Genomic DNA, 18,561 nt, shown 5'->3' on the forward strand with positions numbered 1-18,561 from the left:
ACACCCAAAGCTCCAAGTTTCGAGATTCCAAGTCCTCCAGCTGTCGCGGAATACTATGAGCTGTTGGATAGCCGTACTCAGTAATGGTTGTATTCTGAGGACTATGACATATGCAGCAAGGAGAGAAGCTGGCCCATTTTCAAGTTGGGTTCCAGGAATGACAGCATGGAGCAAGTAGTTCTAGAACTTGCTCGGGTACTTATTGTCCATTAGTGCAAGGGGGATCCGAGGAGCCAGGCAAGGCCACCACTGTGACATATTGTCAGGCATATCCTTCTTCTCTTCGACACGATGCACCCGGGTTAGAATATCACCTAAAGGTTTCAAAGTATCCATGTCGCACGACTCCCACATGCTGAGTAGCTGTGTACGAGTAAGGCCAGAATCACTCTGATCAGGAGGAATATATACAAGTGGGAATTGAAGATGTGCAGGAAGAGCTAAGATCTCCTCATTGATCTCATGGAAAAGGGTATACGACTCTTCCAACCAATTCTGTGTTTGCTTCTTGTCTTTGTCATCGGGAATCAGGTTGACCTGGGCTCTGAACTTTTGCAAGAGGGTTGTCTTTAATTTGTCGCCAGTTTGGTCTTCACAGACAGTGCGAAAAAGCTGCCCGTATAAGGGATGGAAAGCGATGCCCGATATATTGGTCTTGATAATTCGATTGAGATGTTTTGCGATGAAGTTTTTGTAGGTTGCAGTGCCATCAATGTACTTTCTGGCCACGTTTCTGCTTGTGAGTTTGCTAACTTGCTCGTTATGGGTACTGACACTGCTATATAGAAGGTGGAAGTCGTTGCGTAGCATAGTCAGCTGTTCAGAGGTGACGTTGCTATAGTTTGAGCCGCAGAGCCCCGCCAAGTTGGCTTCGGAAACTTCACCGACGTTGGTTGGGTCATCTTTGTAGTTCATTCTGATGGACTCTGGTATGTCGATATTCCCATCAGCCCCCATCCAAAAGAGAAGCAGGCCTATAGTGAGTCGAAAGATGATTCTACCGCTGTATATCGTACGAAAGAAATTGCCATTTGTCACGGCGGACAGATAGAGATATGGGCTCCAATAGCTGGTGTCGTCATTGAGGTTGTCAGCGGATCCAAGGGCGAAAGAAAGTACCACAGCTTTCTTGGTAGTACCCGACGGAACCGATGCAATGCCCGCGAGAAGATGGGCACCATTAATCCAATCCTTGAAACAGTTGCCTAGTTCACCATATTTTTTGGGGAGGAACTCCTGCTCTACTTTGTAATAAGCTCCACTGATATGCTCCAGCCCCAGCATGGGAGGATCATGGGCATAAAGAAGGATGATAGTGCCGTTAATTCCCATCTCCAGATACGCCTTGGCAAGGGCCGCTTTGGAAGCGCAATTTGGTTTGGACGCAGAGCCAACAGTCGGCATCTGTAAATGTTCAACGAATTTGAGTATCTGGTCTGCACTTAGAAAGCCGGATTTAAGACAAGGTTTGCACCATCCTGACCACTCTGTAATTAATTCAGCAGCACAAGGATAATTTCGATAGGCTAGGACTCCAATGCGCTCAAAGCAGTCAGAGAGAGACACGAAGTTGATGATATCGGTAATGGCCTGTTTCAACGCCGTGACACCGGCAGCCCCGCCTGCTACAGCGTCGAAAACGATCATCAGATCGTGGACTTGAGGCGGGTTGCTCATGATGACAATTCTTGATGAGAATAACGTGATTGATGATTGAGAAACGTCTGAAGAAGCTGTGTGATGTGGCTTATGACTTGGGATAGTTCAAGATGACGGGCGATGTGTTGTGAGTGTTGATGATGAGTTGTTGGGTTGTTGGGTTGCATATGGAAGAAGAGGCACCGTGACTGCTTTGGGGCAGCCAGTCATTGCGATATCGTCAGTTTCATGGCAGGTACGCCTCCAGTCTCAGATATTAGGTATGTGCCTACCTCATGGATCCGTGCAGCTTTTGATATTGCGAAGGCCTGTAAGCTGGCAAGGGAGGCGGCAGGTTCTTATTGGAAGGAGACATGACGATAGACCACTGTAACGTACTAAAGTTAAAGTGTCATGATACAGGAGTCTGTGCGAAGTGTTCTCTCTCTATCATAGTATGAGATTATAGTGCGATAATACTTATACCATCTATTATGAAAGGCATGACACCCAGTGGGCATCTTTCAGGATGCGTCGAACCCCATCATATGACCTGACGTGAACATGTCACTAGCATCGTAGGAGCCAGCCATTCAAACCTGCAGTCATCATGTTGAGTCAACACCGACAATACTTGTCGCAATTCATGTAGCCTTCCGTCTACTACCGCTTTCCGTGACTTGGGTGATGGTGGCTTCAGATAGGTACCTAGGTAACTTATGCCTGTAAGATGCTTACCTAAGGCATGGCGCGGTCCCCTGAACAAGCGAGGGAACGTGATATCCATGTTTCAAAGGAGGCAGCCTGAGCTGTTCCATCTTTCTCCCTCTTCTTCTATTTATCAATCACATCAAAGTACCATCCCATTCAATACTCATCAAATACAATGTCTCGATTCTCTCGCTACGACACCGACGAGGAGCGTCTTCCCGAGGGGATGCAGAGAGTTGGCTACGATGCTGACACTCAGGTCTACACGTTCCGCGACGCCGACGGCAGCTACTGGGAGAGCGCGCCAGGCAATCAATACGGCCAGCTCACAAAGGTCGGCGAAGCTCGTCCTGAAGGTCAAGAGACCGAGACCTTCCTCATGACAAGCCAGCAGCAACGGCCCAAGATGTCGTGGTTCACCGAGATGAAACCCTTTCTCAACTTTCTCATGCTCGTCATCCTATCGCTCGTCCTGCTCTTCTGGTTCCTCGGCTACAAGGGCTCTTCGCCAGATGAGCGTATTCCCATAGCGGACTGCCCTGAGGGCACGGTTGCGTATGCGATTCACAAGGGCGATACATGCTGGGAGATTGCGAACAAGAATGGAGTGAGCGTTGATGACTTGAAGAACAAGAATCCAGACCTCAATTGTGAGGCCCTCAAGATCAATGATCGCATTTGTGTGCCTGGTAAGAAGAGTGTTGATTGAGCGCGTCGTACCATGCGTTGTGGATGGGGGTACAAAGCTTCGCCGGGTAACTGTTTTAGCCGTCAGGTACGGCAAATGATGCGACATGTCCAACAGTTAGCTGCGTCAAGTTGAGTCGGAGTGAGCTATGAGCTATGAAGCTGTCTGAATGGAGTTGTGGCGTACAGACTATAGCCTGGCTTGGCATCTTCTCTGACGCGTACTGGACATTGCTTGGTGGCAGTTCATAGCAGCGTTATGGCAGTAATATTTCATGCCTGACAGACTGTCAGCCAATTCTTGGATGAAGCTGTATCTGATCGCCAGGTGATAAGCATCCGAAACCCAGACTTCTGGGAGCGTATCAATCAGCATAACGCGTGTCAAGCAGCCAACCAACGTCATCATGGGCCTATCAGCCAACAACCATTGGCCGTCATGCAACTGAGCTAGTGCAGCATCTCGGCCGGTGCCAGCAAACTCGAGGGCTTGTCTTGGCTGTCAAGGTTGCATTTATCCGACATCTTCAGCGATGCCTGGAGTAATCAGGCTTCAACAATAGCCATGCCGTGCCATGCCATGCCATGCCACCAGAGACGAGTCTGGACAAGGCCGACGAAACAAAAGACAACAACACATCACTGCCACCCACCAAAGGCGGTCAAGCACAAGCATTAACTACATACAACTTCATTTGGCGTCTTCTTAACCCGTCAGGGAATCATCACCACAAAAAGCCCCGCGCTAAAAGTGGAAGAAACGAGGGGCAACACCAGACCCTGGGCTTGCATGCGCTGGGCTAGTGGAGGACCACCGCTGCCAACCAGCGCGTGCATCTGCAAGAGCGGGGCCTGGGAATTTTTTTTCTCTTCCATGCTAATTTCGATTCGACTCGAGGGGACCCCAAATAATTTAAAATTTTCGGCGCGGGTCTCTCGCGACTCTTTTCTTTCCTTCTCTTCACTACTATAAACCTTCGGGTTCTTTTCCTTTTTCCCTTCCTTTCTCTTTCTCTTCTTTTCTCTGTCGTTCAAGCTTCGACAAAGAAATCATCATGGATAAGGGGAAGCTTGCTCAGCTCCTTGAAGGGAGCCAAGTCCGTAAGTTCAATCATCTTACGTCAACGATAAACAGCTGGCAAGCTCTGCTTTCTCTTGCTGCTACTTGTTGTCTCGCTACATAAGCATCAAAACTAATATCTTTTCTCTCCAGCCAACACAGAGCAGGTCAAGGCCGTTACCGCCGAGCTCCAGAAGAACTTCTACACACAACCCGAGTCGCTGCTCGCCCTCGTCGAGATTTCCCTCACACATGGAGACGCCGGTGTTCGACAGCTCGCCTCGGTCCAGGCTCTCCGTCTGATCCCCAAGTTCTGGGAGAAGACCGCCCAGGACCAGCGACAGCTCGCCCGAAACCACCTTCTTGAGGGTGTCCTCAAGGAGTCCTCTGCTGGTGTCCGCCACTCCCTCGCCCGTCTGATCGCCGGCATTGTCAGCGCTGATATGGAGAACGGTGAGGGCGAGGAGTTCCTCCAGCACCTCCTTCCTCTCACCAACAACGATAATGTTGTTGCCCGTGAGGTCGGTTCATTTCTCCTCTACGCTATCCTCGAGGAGGACCCTACTCACTTCGCCGACCACACACATGAGCTTCTCAAGCTCTTCCAGGCTCGCATTGAGGACCCCCAGAGCAAGGAGGTTCGCATCAACATCGTCCGTGCCATTGGTGCTATCCTCATGATCGTCGAGCCCGAGGAGGACCCCGAGTCTCTTAAGGCCATACAGAACTTTGTTCCTAGCCTGGTCAACATCCTCAAGGCTAGCGTCGAGGCTGAGGATGAGGAGAGCTATAAGATCGTTTTCGAGGTCTTCCACTCTTTCATTGCTTACGACTCTTCCCTCCTTGCCCTCCACCTCCGTGACCTCCTTGCCTTCATGATTGAGCTTGGTGGTAACGTCAACGCCGAGGAGGACGCCCGATCTCAGGCTCTTGCTTTCCTCATCCAGTGTGTCCGCTACCGACGCATGAAGATTCAAGGCATGAAGGACATGGCCGCTGAGCTCATGGTCAAGGCCATGCACATTGTTACCGAGCTCGACGCCGATGACGACGAGGAGGACATTTCTCCTGCCCGTACCGCTATTAGCCTCATCGATACCTTGTCCAACGAGCTCCCTCCTCGACAGGCTATTGTTCCTCTCCTCGAGCAATTCCCCCACTTCGCTACCAACAACGATCCCAAGTTCCGTATGGCGGCTATGCTCGCTCTCGGTAACGCTGCTGAGGGTGCTCCCGACTTCATCTCCACTCAACTCCAGCCTCTTCTCCCTACCATCATCTCTCTCCTCGAGGATTCTGAGACTCAGGTCCGACATGCCTCTCTTGTTGGTCTGATCCACCTCGCTGAGGAGATGGCCGACGAGATGTCTTCTCACCACGAGCAGATCATCGCTTCCGTCCTCAAGAATCTCGAGGCTGCCTCTCAGGGTCCCTCCGACAAGAAGAATGTTAGCATCATTCGCTGCGCTTGCGGTGCCCTTGATACCTTTGGTGACGGCATTGACACCAAGATCATGGCCCAGTATGGTCCCAACCTAATTGGTCCCATGGTCCGTCTTCTCGACCACGAGGACTTTGGTGTCAAGGCTGCGGCTGCTTCTGCTATCGGTGCTATCGCTTCTTCCATGGAGAAGGGTTTCGAGCCTTATTTCAAGGATGTGATGTCTTCTCTTGGCAAGTTCGTCTCTATCAAGGAGGGTGAGGAGTCTCTCGACCTCCGAAGTTCCACCTGTGACAGCTTGGGCCGCATCGCCATGGCCGTCGGTTCTGAGTCTTTCCAACCCTATGTCATGGATCTCATGTCGGCTAGCGAGGAGGCTCTCAGCCTTGACAACCCCCGCCTCAAGGAGACCAGTTTCATCCTGTGGTCCAACTTGTCCAAGGTCTACCACGAGCAGTTCGACCACTTCCTTCCCGGTGTTTTCAAGGGTCTCTTCTCTTCTCTCGAGCTCGAGGAGGAGGAGATCGAGCTTCCCGGCGTTGACGCTAGCCAACTTGGTGACGGTGCTATCGTCGTTGGTGGCAAGCGTGTCAAGGTCAAGGCTCCCGAGACTCAGGACGATATCACCATCGCCACTGGCGGTGACGAGGACTGGGATGATATTGAGGACCTCGAGGATCTTGGTGCTGTGACTGCTGTCGCTCTTGAGCAAGAAATTGCTCTTGACGTCCTTGGCGATGTCATCTCCAACTCTTGCAACAGCTCCAACCTCGAGACCTACGTCGAGCAGACTATCGAGAAGGTTTCTCCCTTTACCGAGCACACATACGAGGGATGCCGAAAGACCGCCATCTCCACCCTCTGGCGCACCTACGCCCGTGTCTTCCAGGTCTGGGAGGAGGGCGCTGGTGTCAAGTGGGAGGCTGGTCTTCCTCCTAAGCACACTCCCCCTACCTCGCTCATCAGCATGGGCCAGGCTCTTGAGAAGGCCACTATGACCATCTGGTCTGACGACAGCGAACGGTTAGTTTACTCCCTTGTCTTTTCTGTTCCTGCCAATATGATGAATACCTTGCGTTATACCCAGCTCACTCAGACGCAAAATGCGGTTGCTGAGAAAACGTCTAATCTACTTCTGATTCATGGCACTGTTACTTCTTGTTTCTTGCATTCTAGTCTTGAATCATTACTAACAGTTCAATAGTTCCGTCGTTACCGACATCAACCGCAACGTCGCTGCCACCCTCAAGGCTTGCGGTCCTGCTCTTCTTGCTTCCAAGGATGGTCTCCTCCAGGAGATGGTCTCGGTCGTTGGTCTTATCATTACCCGATCTCACCCTTGCCAGCAAGATCTTGGTGACGAGGAGGAGGAACAAGACGTCGATGCCGGTTCGTCCGAGTACGACTGGCTCGTCATCGACACTGCCCTTGACGTCGTGGTCGGCCTTGCTGCTGCTCTCGGCAACAATTTCGGTGAGCTCTGGAAGATCTTCGAGAAGCCTATCCTCCGACTTGCCAGCTCCAGCGAGGACCTTCACCGATCCACCGCTGTTGGCACCATCGCTGAGATTACCAAGTACACTGGTGAGGCCATCACTCCCTTCACTGAGTCTCTTGGCCAAGCTCTGGTCCGCCGCCTCACAGACCCTGACCCTCTGGCCAAGTCTAACGCTGCCTACGCCATTGGTCTTGTTGTCCTCAACTCTGCCGACACTGGCAAGACTTTCCCCATGTACCCTCTTCTTTGGGAGAAGCTTGAGCCTCTCCTGACTGTTAACGAGATGCGCATGACCGACAATGTTGCTGGTGCAGTTTCTCGTCTGATGACCAAGAACCCCAACAACGAATTTGTTGCTCAGGCTCTTCCCGCTGTTGTCAATGTCCTTCCCCTCCAGGAGGACTACGAGGAGAATGCTCCTATCTACGACAACATCTTCAAGCTGTACCAACAGTCCAACCCCACTGTTGAGCAGCTTACTCCCCAACTTATCAACGTGTTTGAGAAGGTCCTCAGCCCCCCTGAGGAGCAGCTTGAGTCTGAGACTCGGGAGATTCTCCAGCACACCGTCCAGAACCTGTACAAGGCTAAGCCTGACCTCCTGGCCAACAACCCTGGCCTGCTCAAGCTTGCTGGTATTCAGTAAACGGACACACATCACGACTTGACGAATTTTCGGTTTGGTGGATTATATAAAAGTGACGAACTGCGATATGATTTGATGAAGAAGAAGCACGCACTCGACTACGATGCGTTGATAGAGTATAACGTAGTAGCATCATGCAAAGGAGATGCATGGGTATAAAAGGGTATGGAATGGGAAAAGGAAAATTAGGGATGGCAAGCGCTGGGATTTTACGATGAAGCTTTCATGGCTTCGAGGATAGAGGACTTTTGATACCTGAGATTAGAAAGATACCTTTCCATATGGACATTTGTTTCCTTGATGCTGTTTTACAGGTGCATATGTGTATGTCTTGATAGGGTGAAAAAGAATTGTTGTCTTCAAACTTGATCATGTAATGTAATTCGAAAGTAAACGCCGTAAAATGCTACAGAAGAATGCAATCACCAAATCCTTTTGGCAACCATCTCATACCTCATCACCTTCTCAAAATCATTCTTCTTCTTCTCCGTCTTCTCCACCCTCTTACCCGGTCCTTTACCTCCCTTCAACCCCTCGTTCCTATCAGCATGAATCCAACGCTGTCTCTCCTCCCCAACCTCAACCTGACCAAAACCACCGACTCTTCGCCCACCAGGTGTATCAAAAGATTCAGGAGCACGGCCCTGGTGTTCTGCACGCTTCATCTTTGCGTATCTGTTGCGGGAGTATTTGAGAAGGATCATGCCCAGAAGTAGTTTGAGAATGAGCAAGACGAGGAAAGCGATGAAGAAGACGACGACCATGGTAATGGCGGCGATAAAGTCGTCGGATGTCCAGGAGTACCAGGGCCGAGAATTGAGGGGTGAGCCGTATGGATAGCCGTATGTTGCGCGGCCGAGGGAGTCGCGGATGAGAGAATCGAAGCGGTTAAGAGCAGCTATCATGGCGGGTGATGAGGGTGTGGCTGATTCCTCGGAGAGAGATGTCTGGGTCGATTGGGGGATGGGCATAGGCATAGGCATGGGGAGATGGGTCGATAGAAGCATGTGGTAGGTTTGAACAGAGGCGCGAATAAAGAGACAGGATAGGGGTATGACAGCGAGACCAAGGCGCTTGGTCAGAGAGGGAGTCATGAAAGCCTAGGGGCGTTAGTTGTAACATGACAAGGGATGAGGAATGACTTACGTTGGTGTAGTAATCTTTACACAGGATATCAAGAATACGGCTGTAGAAAGCTGGTTTGATGTTGTTAAACTTCGTCACATAGGCGTGTTTAATGGTATCGACAAGCATCTCACTACCAATGACAATGAAGAAAGGGGACAGAACTTCGCCTGACATGAGCCACGAGGGTAGTACAGTAAAACTGTGTGGTAGGATAGATGGGCTGTGATGTGGTACAGAAGTTTCATCGTATGACTCTGAGCCGGCACCTGGGACACTGAGGCCGCCAACCTCGACAACGTTACGCATCCCGATGATGAAGAGCATGATCCAAAGCTGGAACCGCTCGACGATGTCGGCGCAGGTGAGCTGGAAGAGGTTGTCCTTCTCGAAACGCTTGAAGACAGTTGATTTGATCTCAACGAATTGGTTGGAGAGAAGAAGGGTCAACAGGGCGTTAGAGTATGAATTGACAGCAACATTGAGGGTGATGACCTGGTAGTACAGTGCAATCGAGTGAAGACAGCAGTATACAAGAGCAAGCATAAACATGCCCAGCGGGAGAAGGACTTTGGAACGACCAGACGCATTACGTGAGAGCGTTTCCGTGCTGAAGAGGCACTCCAAGATATCCTGCCCCAGAGCTGAAAGAAGGCGATCGCCGACTTCAAGAATGTTGTATATGACGTAGAGTTTGATGGCGGATTGGGCTCGAATGAAGTGATACATGCGGCTTGCGTCTAGAGTCATCAAAGCCATGGAGCTGCATATTATGACAGCGCCTTGGAGAAGATCAGCTTTGTGAAAGGCTGAGAGATTTGAAGGCATGGATTTCGTCCTCTTATGACGAAATGCCCCGGACTTGGGTTGAGATCGAGACTGCAAAGGCTTGAAGTGTCCGTTTCCATTCCCGTTTGCCTTGAAATCATGACTCCCGTTTTCATCGTTCGAACGACCTCGAGGACGACTCTCACTGCGTGATCTTCCTTCATCAGGGGTCTCATCGGCTCGCGAGGTCCTACCTCTCCGCCAAAGCCGCCCAAGACCATACCACACGAAGCCGAGGAGCCATCGAACTTCTTTGAGGATGACATAGCCCCACCAACGAACCAACATGCTGACAGCTTGGACAAAGCGCATGGGAAGGATGGTGAAGTTCCAAAGCCAAGCATCGAGACATGCTAGAGCTCCGAAGTTAAGCGTCATTTCGAGATGGGGCGGTAAGAGGATAACATTTTTGAGACGCTCGAATTTGACAGCATTAGATTCGTAGGGAATATCGTAAGCGTGGGACTGGTGGATGTATAACGGACTAGGTCTTTGAGCTGCCAGTTCCAGCTGCAGATGTGTAGGTAAAGACATAGGCGGAAGAGGAATAATCGGTGGAATCGGTGATGGTGGTCGTAGGCCATCCGAGTCTGTTTGGAGAGGTATGGCTGTTGCAGGTGTCGACCGGGCGCTGAGAACAGGAGATGTTCCGCCTGCACCATCGAGGTTGATATGCAAAGACGTAGGTCGTCCAGTTGAGTTGAAGGAAGAGTATCGTCTCGGTGAAGATGTTCCACTCGAATCGCCAGCCAAGACGCGGTTCGTAGGGGGCGTAGATAGAGTTCTCGCTCCAGGCGAGGGGCGTCGGTGGATATCCATCTGAATATCTCTCGCAGTCCGCAGAGCAGAAGTCAAGCCAGGACGAGCTTCTACGGCGACACCACTTTGCTGCATCGGGGGAGGCGCATCATCGAGGCGCACCGTAGGCTGTCGTATAGCCTCGCGCTGATCGAGAAGATGTGATGCAGATTCTTGGTCAATTGACCTCCGTTCTGGCGCGGGGGCCACAGGTAACGACTCAGGAGAGTTTGTGAGGCGCTGCATCTCGGTCGCGGAGAGACGTCGAACGTTAGGGTTCGTGGTATTGCTTATCGTACTGCTGCGACTGGCCCTGCCAGAGGGTACAGCAGTACTGTCATCCTGGTCCTTCTCTTTGTCTAGAGTCTCCTCCGCGGGCTCTTGTTCTTGAACCTCGTCATCCTCGACCGCTGGTTCGGAAATAGAAGAGTTGGACTCGACACGACGCACGCTGCTACTTCTGTGGGAGCCTTCTTCAGAAGAGTGGTCTTCGTCCGAGGGAATCGTGGGGAGTTTGTCGTTTGTCGTGTCGGCGCATGATGGAGGAGGAGTCGAGGATGGAGATAGAAGCGGTGGGAGGTGATGAGAATTGATGGAATCGACGGAGGCGGCCATCACCAAGGCTGAGACTCTCGAAGCATGTTTTTCCCTCGTGAATAATGAGATTTTCGTAACGAAGGTCAATCAGTTGGAGGTTGTCGCGTGTGGTGAAAGAAGAGACGTTGCAGCGGAAAATGGGATTGTCAGCATTGAATCACCATGAGACGTCTTAAGACGCAGCTGAACTGGACTGGAGTGAACCGGTTCACTTCACAGTGGGTGCGCCACAGTGGAGTCGGCACCGAAGGTTCCCCTGAGCGGGAGAGCGTGCTCTGAAGGCACTGAAACTTTGGGGCAGTGGAGCTCTATGCAGGGGTTGTGTCAGTGGCTTGAGACGAGAATGGATCCGTGGATCTGGATACCGTGGCGGGAAGAGCATCGCGAATCTGACTTGGTGGAAGCCAAGACGGGTATAACAAATAGTAACTGTAGTAGGACTGATATTTCTAAAAATGCATGCCTCGCGACATATCTGGATTTTTATGTACTACTCAAGGCTTCCTCTTATTTAGAGTGTGCAGGTTCTAGGTCCTCTGCCGTCGTAAGGTTTCGCTTCAGTCCAAGACAAGGTTTCACTGCGCATGACATACACCATTTGCATTCTTGAACCTCTATTAAGTATCTTTATATATCATTAACTCATCTACCTGACTCTAAAGGAGGTACTCGTCAAACCACTGCACAGCCTGGAAGAAAGCCTGCTCCTTGGCAAACTTCTTTCTCTTGTCACTCAAATCAGCGCGCACAGCAAAACCATGCTCGACGTGAGAGAACAAATTGATCTGGAAAGGCTTGCCAGTCCCAATCAGAATCTCTTCCGATTGGTGACGCTTTTCGGTGGGGAAGATGTGGTCGGTTTGAGCAGCGGCAATGGAGAGGGGCCCGGTGATGGCCTTGAGCTCTTCCTCCTCGACGAACGAGGGGTGAGCGACATAACCGACATCGATGCCCGCCTTGTAGTTGCGAATAACGTACTGAGACTGTTAGCGATGCGCTTTTGAGCTGAGGCCGAAAGACATACCTTGGCACCGAAACAGTATCCGACAGCTCCAATCTTAGTAGCACCCTGCGCCTTGAGCGTCTTGATAGACTCGGCGATAATAGGGTCGATCTGAGCGGGAGTATGAGGGTTATCACCCTTGGCACCCTTTGTGATCCAGCTCATGATATCAAGACCCTCAGGCATAGGCATAGGCATAACATCGCCGTTGAAAAGATCGGGAATGATGGTGGTATAGCCGTTGGCAGCGAATTGGTCAGCCATCAACTTGCTATTGGTCCAGATTCCGAAGATATCGGCAATGTAGACAATTCCGGTTCCCTTGTGCGCCTTGTCCGCGGGAGCTGTCGCGATGTAGGCGTCAAGACCGCTATCGAGCTTGATCATCTTGCCGGTGGGCTCGCCTCTGTAAATGAAGCATTAGATATATAAAATTGCGCGGAAACCATTTTCGGGGCTGACTTACTCATGGCGAACGCCCTCAGTGCAGCACTTGGCAGGTTGGTTAGAGGCCATTGTGATAGTGATTGTCTACTTCTCTGCAGAATTGTTGAATGGAGGGGAAATTTCTCGGGGGTTACTTGGCCGAGTTTATATCCTCTTCGAAGCGGACCCAGGCGTTTCCGTGTGACGCAATTAATCGAGGCCGAGATGCCGATGTTACCCCACAAACAATAGCAGTTCCGTGGACCAATTCCGATATGCTTGCTTTCTAAGCAACGTCGCCGTGCTAATTGGTGAAAGGTGGGATATCTGGGTCTGCGAGAGGAGTCTTTTGCTGGGTGGTTTTGAAGCTATCCCCATTGGGCTTCATTTTTCGCTCTTAGAGTTTTAACTCCGATGGGATATACGGATATGGACATTGGGCCAAATGCCGAATTACATAACTAGTCCACGGCACATCGTTTGACTAGAGAATGTCGGTAGAGGTGGGATGTGGTGACTGGCATTCATTATTCGTATAGTTGGTATCATTATGTGCTCCAGCAATGTAAGTAGTTGTATAGTAGCGATAATCTCGTCACTTTTGTCGGATGCCCTTGGGTTTTCTCTTCTTGAATACCACCGTCTGTACTCCCGACTCAGCCTCCTCTGGCTCTGGCTTTATCAGAGGCTCAGCAGGTGCTTCTGTCTTGACGTCTGTGTTATCCTCCGTTTTGACTTCTGTCGCATCTTCCGTCTTCACAGTTGTATCCGGCGTCGCATCGTCCTCCTTCTTGACATCCGTCGAATCCTCTGTTTCCTCCTTCACAGTCCTAGGTGTAAACGTCGATCCGCTCAATAGCGCATCGAGTTCCTGATCTTCTTGTTGTGGCATAGCTTTTGAGTCTCGTCCCCATCGTCTGGGTTTCTTAAACAGTCCGCGCACAGCGTTCTCCTCTTCCTTCTCATCCTCCGTCGCTTCGCGCTTCCGTACACCATTGGCTCTAGCTTCTACCTTTGCTTCTTCGTCTTCTTCTGTCTTCGCCTCGATAATTCTCGTATTCGTGACCGTCCACTGGCCAGGCATGGCCATCTCAGGTCGGAAGTCACTCGGTATCGCGACGCCCATGGCAGCAAGCTGTTCTCTCTGCTTCTTCAAAGATGCTTCTGTAGGTGCGCTCGGTTGCGCGCGCGGTGCAGGTCTTGACGATGGACCTGCCGCTGTGGATGAGCCTCCGACAACTCCATCGAGGCGTTCGACTTCCCGCTTGGCGCGGTCTTTTTCGCGCTCTTCTCGCTCGTGGTTACGGTGCAGATCGCGGAGGAAGCGCTTTAGTGCGCCTTGATGTTTGGCGGTAGATTCATGGTTTTGACGCTCGAGTTTTGTGTCGCGAACATAGGTCTCGCAGTGCTTGCACCAATATTTGGGCGTAGATTTCCAATATTCTGACATTTTGGGTGGTGATGTTGAAAGAAGGTTGCCTGAATGTTTCTAGAATTGGTGGCTTGGAATCAAGGTGCTTATCCTGAGCTGCAAGGCTAATGCACGGGCCATGCGAGCTCCAGGGTAAGCAAACTTCTTTTTATGTGAGGATGTTGATTAGAGATGATGAAGAAGCCAACGCACTGTAAACTTGGCACTAATTCTTGTCAAAACCAGTTTCAATACTTGTTTACTATTTCTTTGGGTATGATGTTCTCGAATTGTGATTGTGGATGTCGTTTTAGCTGCCACTGACATGCTCCAGAGCAATTATCGTGAGTATATGGTACAGCAGATTGGCAGTGCGGCAACAAAACGTCAAATAAGGGTCGGCCGTATGTTTCCAACAAGGGAAGTCAAACATGACCTCACATGCGCAAAGCCCTCATAACTAAAAAGAAGCGTCCCTGGTCCTTGATAGCTTTGTTCTGTTGATCCCCGAGGCTAGAACGAATCGCTTCCTGCATGGCGATCTTTGATGTTTGTGTTTAGCGCAACGATGCATCGAGTCAATAGAATAAACACTACTTTGCACCAAGTGTTATTGGAACGACGACTCGTCGAGATTGATCGTACGAAGCTATCCTTCTTGGGCAAGTCAGTCAACTCAAGCCGACAAGGACCCTGCATCTATTCTCCGAACGGCCTGAGATACGCGAACGAGAGATCCAAGAGGCTTCGTGTTTCGTTTCGACAATCTGAGGATCGAGATCATCTCAAACCGAAGATACCTATCGGTAAGCATAATAATAAAAATCTTGACCACACAGCTATAAACCTCACCACCTCCCTCGGGGAATATGGCAATGCTGTCATACTCTACCTAGAAAAAGCGTTAGCCTAGCTGCCGTGTCCTGTCCCTTGCATCATCCCTGGATCCCAACTACCCAACCTACCAACATCCATCAGTGGAGCATCGTTCAATGTTCAATACGATATCGTACGTATTATAAATAACGCAAAACTCAGTTCATTGCAACTTTTGCTTGGCGCTTACAGCGTTGGCCGCCAATAAGCGCATCCTAGACGCATTGCCTATTCTGGGTCTCGAGCAAGCGATGATTCGGCGGTGGCGGTTCTTTTTTCTCCGAGTGAGAATGAGGCAAAGAATGACGAGGAACTTGGCGGTCGCTCTGCCGTTGAGCCGCAAGCTTGGGACGCTGGGCGGTTATGGACTTCATGTCATGAGGGATGAGTGTAACAAGGGATTGTTTATATTAAAAAGACCCTGAATTTGTGTTGTCGGCCTATTGGGATGTAAACTTTCCTGTCCCTTGACGATCTGAATCATGCAAACTTGCTTCCATCAACGACGTTCGTCATATCACATCTTACTTCACACTCAGCCTCCAAAGTTGCAATCCATTATGTAAATGAGTCCCTTGAACCGGGTTCTCTGATTGTCCATTGGACTCTCTTCACACGCGATCGGGGGCCATCCCTATAGCGAGGTCGTCGGGTCCAGCTACCGATTCTGGTCTTTGACAGCGGAATGTCCGTAAACCGCACCATATTTCTTCCTGTACCCACATCATCCACTGTCAGACTCTTTAACGAATCATGTACTACTTGCTTTTGCTTGTTTCTACAGGGTATCGAGAAAACTCTGCAGAGTTTCTCAGCCGAGGATCCACTGGTTCTCTGCTTTCTTGCGCCTTTGCCGTAAACGGATCATGAAGTACGTCACGTGATAGAACAGCGCACGTGATCTCCTCAAGAGCCGAAGTGAAGATTTTGAGACTGTGACGTCATGTATTGTCTTGGCATTTTATCTCGTAAACTTCCTTCGGATCGCCATTCCGTGAACAAGTTTTATATGTCATGTTACAACAGCACCTAGCAACCAGAGCGGTACGTATCTGAAGCGACGCGACGATCTCGGCGACTTGCGAAATGAACATCATGGAGAAGGAGAAGCTTAATTTGCAAGACGCGTTGAACGGACTCTTCTCATCCTTGAGCTTCATGAGGTTGTTTGATGGGTACTATTGGGGACGCCTAGGGACGCTCTTCCTGATGAGAAGAGGTTCAGTGGAGAAAACACAGTTGCCTCCGCCTCCTCTAATATCGACGATATCCACCATCTTCACTCGGACTCGTCCTCTCGCTTCTCCAGTTACTTAACGAGACTCCATAATGACGCGATGTCTGCAATTCTCGCTCTCACCTCTCAAACAAGGGTTCATTCATCACCATCGAAGGATTGATCACGACCCACTGAACTCTCCACCACCACCATGTCTGTGTTCTTCTGGGATCGTCTCTATGAGTTCCATTCTCATAAATCCCTTTGCTCTCGCTCTCTCTCCTTGACTTCTTCCTCTCTCTTCATCCCCATCTCCCATCTCCACATGTCCTCAACCCCAGATCACTTCTGAGGTTGACAACGTGGTTTTGAGCTGTCGTATCGACTAACAGCAACTCGGCCGAAACGTCTTCAACATGTCCTCCGACTCGGAAAAGGCCTCCAAGAGGGCCGAGAGCCCCAGCCCCATTGCCGAATCTGACGGTGGTAATGCTGATGGTCTTCATCGCCGTCTCAACAACCGTCAGGTCCAGCTTCTCTCCATTGGAGGCACTGTTGGTACTGGTCTGTTCATCGGTATCGGTGCCGGGCTGGCCAAGGGTGGCCCTGGCAGTCTCCTCGTCTGCACAGCTCTCTATGCCATGGTCCTCGGTCTCACCAACAACTCTATCGCTGAGATGAACACTTATATGCCTGTCTCTGGCGGTTTTATCCGTCTTGCTGGGCACTGGGTTGATGACGCCCTCGGCTTCATGGTCGGCTGGAACTTCTTCTTCTACGAGGCTCTTCTGATCCCCTTCGAAATTGTTGCTCTGAACCTTGTTGTCTCATTCTGGAGTGACACTGTTACTGACGCTGGTCCAACTGCTGGATTCATCATTGCAGTCATCATAGCTTATGGGTAAGGCTTGAACCCCGAGTGCATCCTGATGGACATTGTCACGGATTGCCCATGGTCTCTTTCATCAATTCTGCTTCCCTTCCTCTCCCCGTCTATGTGTGTATGCATGCTAAACATTCGTCTTCGCTTCTAGTGTGCTCAATCTTCTTGCTGTTGGTGTTTTTGGTGAAGCTGAGTTCTGGCTGGCCCTCGGCAAAGTCCTTCTGATCTTTATCCTCTTCATGTTTACGTTCGTGACAATGGTCGGGGGTAACCCTCAGGGTGACGCGTATGGTTTCCGCTACTGGTCAAATGTTCACGACGCATTTGCTACATTCCGTACTGAAGGTGATCTTGGACGTCTCGAAGGCTTCATGGGCGCCTTGGCCTCCGCTGCCTTCTTTGTCGTCGGTCCTGACTATATCTCCATGGTCGCCGCCGAATCTAAGCACCCTAGCCGATATGTCAAGACCGCCTTCAAGACTGTCTACTTCCGGTTCGGCCTCTTCTTCATCGGCGCTGCTTTGACCTGTGGCATCGTTCTTAGCCACACTGATGAGACTCTTGTTGAGGTCCATCTCGGCACCGGATCCGGCCACGGCACAGCTGCGGCCTCGCCTTGGGTCATCGCCATGTCCAACCTTGGAATCGAGGGACTGCCCCATCTCGTCAACGCCCTTCTGTTCACGACTATCTTCTCTGCCGGTAACACATATACTTACTGCGCAACTCGTTCACTGTACAGTCTCGCTCTTGATGGCCGTGCACCTGCCTTCCTCCGTAAGACCACCAAGAACGGTATTCCTATCTACTGCTTCGCCGTAACTATGGTCTTCCCTCTGTTGGCCTTCCTTCAGCTCGACAGTTCATCCGCCGAGGCCTTGACCATCCTTCTCGCCCTCATTACTGGAGGAGGTATCGTGGATTATATCACCATGAACATTACCTTCCTCTTCTACTACCGTGCTTGCAAGGCCCAGGGCATTGATCGCAAGAAGATGCCTTACTTTGGCTACTTCCAGCCTTATTGTGCCTGGATCGCTCTCATCCTTCATACAGTCGTTTGCTACACCTATGGATACACATCCTTGGCTCCCTTCAATGCGAAGAACTTCTTCTCCAACTATACCATGCAAATCATCGCCCCTTTCATGTATCTCGGCTGGAAGCTCTTTAAGCGCACCAAGATCGTCAGTGCTAAGGAGTGCGATCTTGTTTGGGAACGACCTGTTATTGATGCTTACGAGGAACGCGCCATGATCGTTGACCCTCCCACTGGTTTCTGGGAGGAGATCATTGGCCTTGTTGGTATCAAGAAGAATAAGAAGAAGAAGAATGCTGCTGAAGTTCATGTCTGAGCGAACACCTGGAAACGGTGCACGCGAATGCAGAACGACGCTGCGGCATCCATGATGCGCAGAAGCAGCGAGTCAATTCGACAATCGTCGCGACTGACAAGAGGCTCAGCTCTGCTGATCATCATCATCGCTTCGATGAGGTTGTGGATAGAGCCTTGCTGCGCCGCCTGAAGTTACAGGCAGCATAAACGATACCCGAACGTCATTCCCCAATGGGTCGAGTGACGATAGCTTGTATGAATTAGATTGTATATACGAATATATGGATGAACATATCGTGCTGTGATTGATCGATTTGCGCCTCTCACCAACATATTGATACAATATCGCGAACCACTGAGAAGTGGGATCCTTGTCCC

At 50.6% G+C, this 18,561-nt stretch overlaps 7 protein-coding genes; 3 read left to right on the plus strand and 4 right to left on the minus strand.

The window, feature by feature from the left end:
• Window positions 1-180: 180 nt before the first annotated feature.
• Window positions 181-1,677, minus strand: FFUJ_14565 (uncharacterized protein; the record flags this gene model as incomplete). Its single annotated transcript, XM_023576513.1, has 1 exon — window positions 181-1,677. The coding sequence occupies one exon, from the start codon at window positions 1,675-1,677 to the stop codon at window positions 181-183; it is 1,497 nt and encodes a 498-aa protein (XP_023429698.1).
• An 847-nt stretch (window positions 1,678-2,524) lies between these two features.
• Window positions 2,525-3,058, plus strand: FFUJ_14566 (uncharacterized protein; the record flags this gene model as incomplete). Its single annotated transcript, XM_023576514.1, has 1 exon — window positions 2,525-3,058. One exon carries the CDS (start codon window positions 2,525-2,527, stop codon window positions 3,056-3,058), a length of 534 nt encoding a protein of 177 aa, XP_023429699.1.
• A 1,033-nt stretch (window positions 3,059-4,091) lies between these two features.
• Window positions 4,092-7,681, plus strand: FFUJ_14567 (related to protein carrier KAP123; the record flags this gene model as incomplete). XM_023576515.1 has 3 exons in its annotated part: window positions 4,092-4,137; window positions 4,250-6,560; window positions 6,742-7,681. 3 exons carry the CDS (start codon window positions 4,092-4,094, stop codon window positions 7,679-7,681), a joined length of 3,297 nt encoding a protein of 1,098 aa, XP_023429700.1.
• Window positions 7,682-8,103: 422 nt separating this feature from the next.
• Window positions 8,104-11,047, minus strand: FFUJ_14568 (uncharacterized protein; the record flags this gene model as incomplete). XM_023576516.1 has 2 exons in its annotated part: window positions 8,104-8,781; window positions 8,828-11,047. 2 exons carry the CDS (start codon window positions 11,045-11,047, stop codon window positions 8,104-8,106), a joined length of 2,898 nt encoding a protein of 965 aa, XP_023429701.1.
• A 638-nt stretch (window positions 11,048-11,685) lies between these two features.
• Window positions 11,686-12,548, minus strand: FFUJ_14569 (dienelactone hydrolase family protein; the record flags this gene model as incomplete). XM_023576518.1 has 3 exons in its annotated part: window positions 11,686-12,006; window positions 12,054-12,438; window positions 12,499-12,548. 3 exons carry the CDS (start codon window positions 12,546-12,548, stop codon window positions 11,686-11,688), a joined length of 756 nt encoding a protein of 251 aa, XP_023429702.1.
• Window positions 12,549-13,053: 505 nt separating this feature from the next.
• On the minus strand, window positions 13,054-13,908 carry FFUJ_14570 (related to formin binding protein; the record flags this gene model as incomplete). The annotated part of the gene is made up of 1 exon (XM_023576519.1): window positions 13,054-13,908. One exon carries the CDS (start codon window positions 13,906-13,908, stop codon window positions 13,054-13,056), a length of 855 nt encoding a protein of 284 aa, XP_023429703.1.
• A 2,472-nt stretch (window positions 13,909-16,380) lies between these two features.
• Window positions 16,381-18,202, plus strand: FFUJ_14571 (probable carnitine transport protein; the record flags this gene model as incomplete). XM_023576520.1 has 2 exons in its annotated part: window positions 16,381-16,865; window positions 16,999-18,202. The coding sequence occupies 2 exons, from the start codon at window positions 16,381-16,383 to the stop codon at window positions 18,200-18,202; spliced, it is 1,689 nt and encodes a 562-aa protein (XP_023429704.1).
• Window positions 18,203-18,561: the final 359 nt, after the last annotated feature.

The sequence above is a fragment of the Fusarium fujikuroi genome, chromosome FFUJ_chr04 (assembly GCF_900079805.1).
Source record: "Fusarium fujikuroi IMI 58289 draft genome, chromosome FFUJ_chr04".
Classification (NCBI taxonomy): domain Eukaryota; kingdom Fungi; phylum Ascomycota; class Sordariomycetes; order Hypocreales; family Nectriaceae; genus Fusarium; species Fusarium fujikuroi.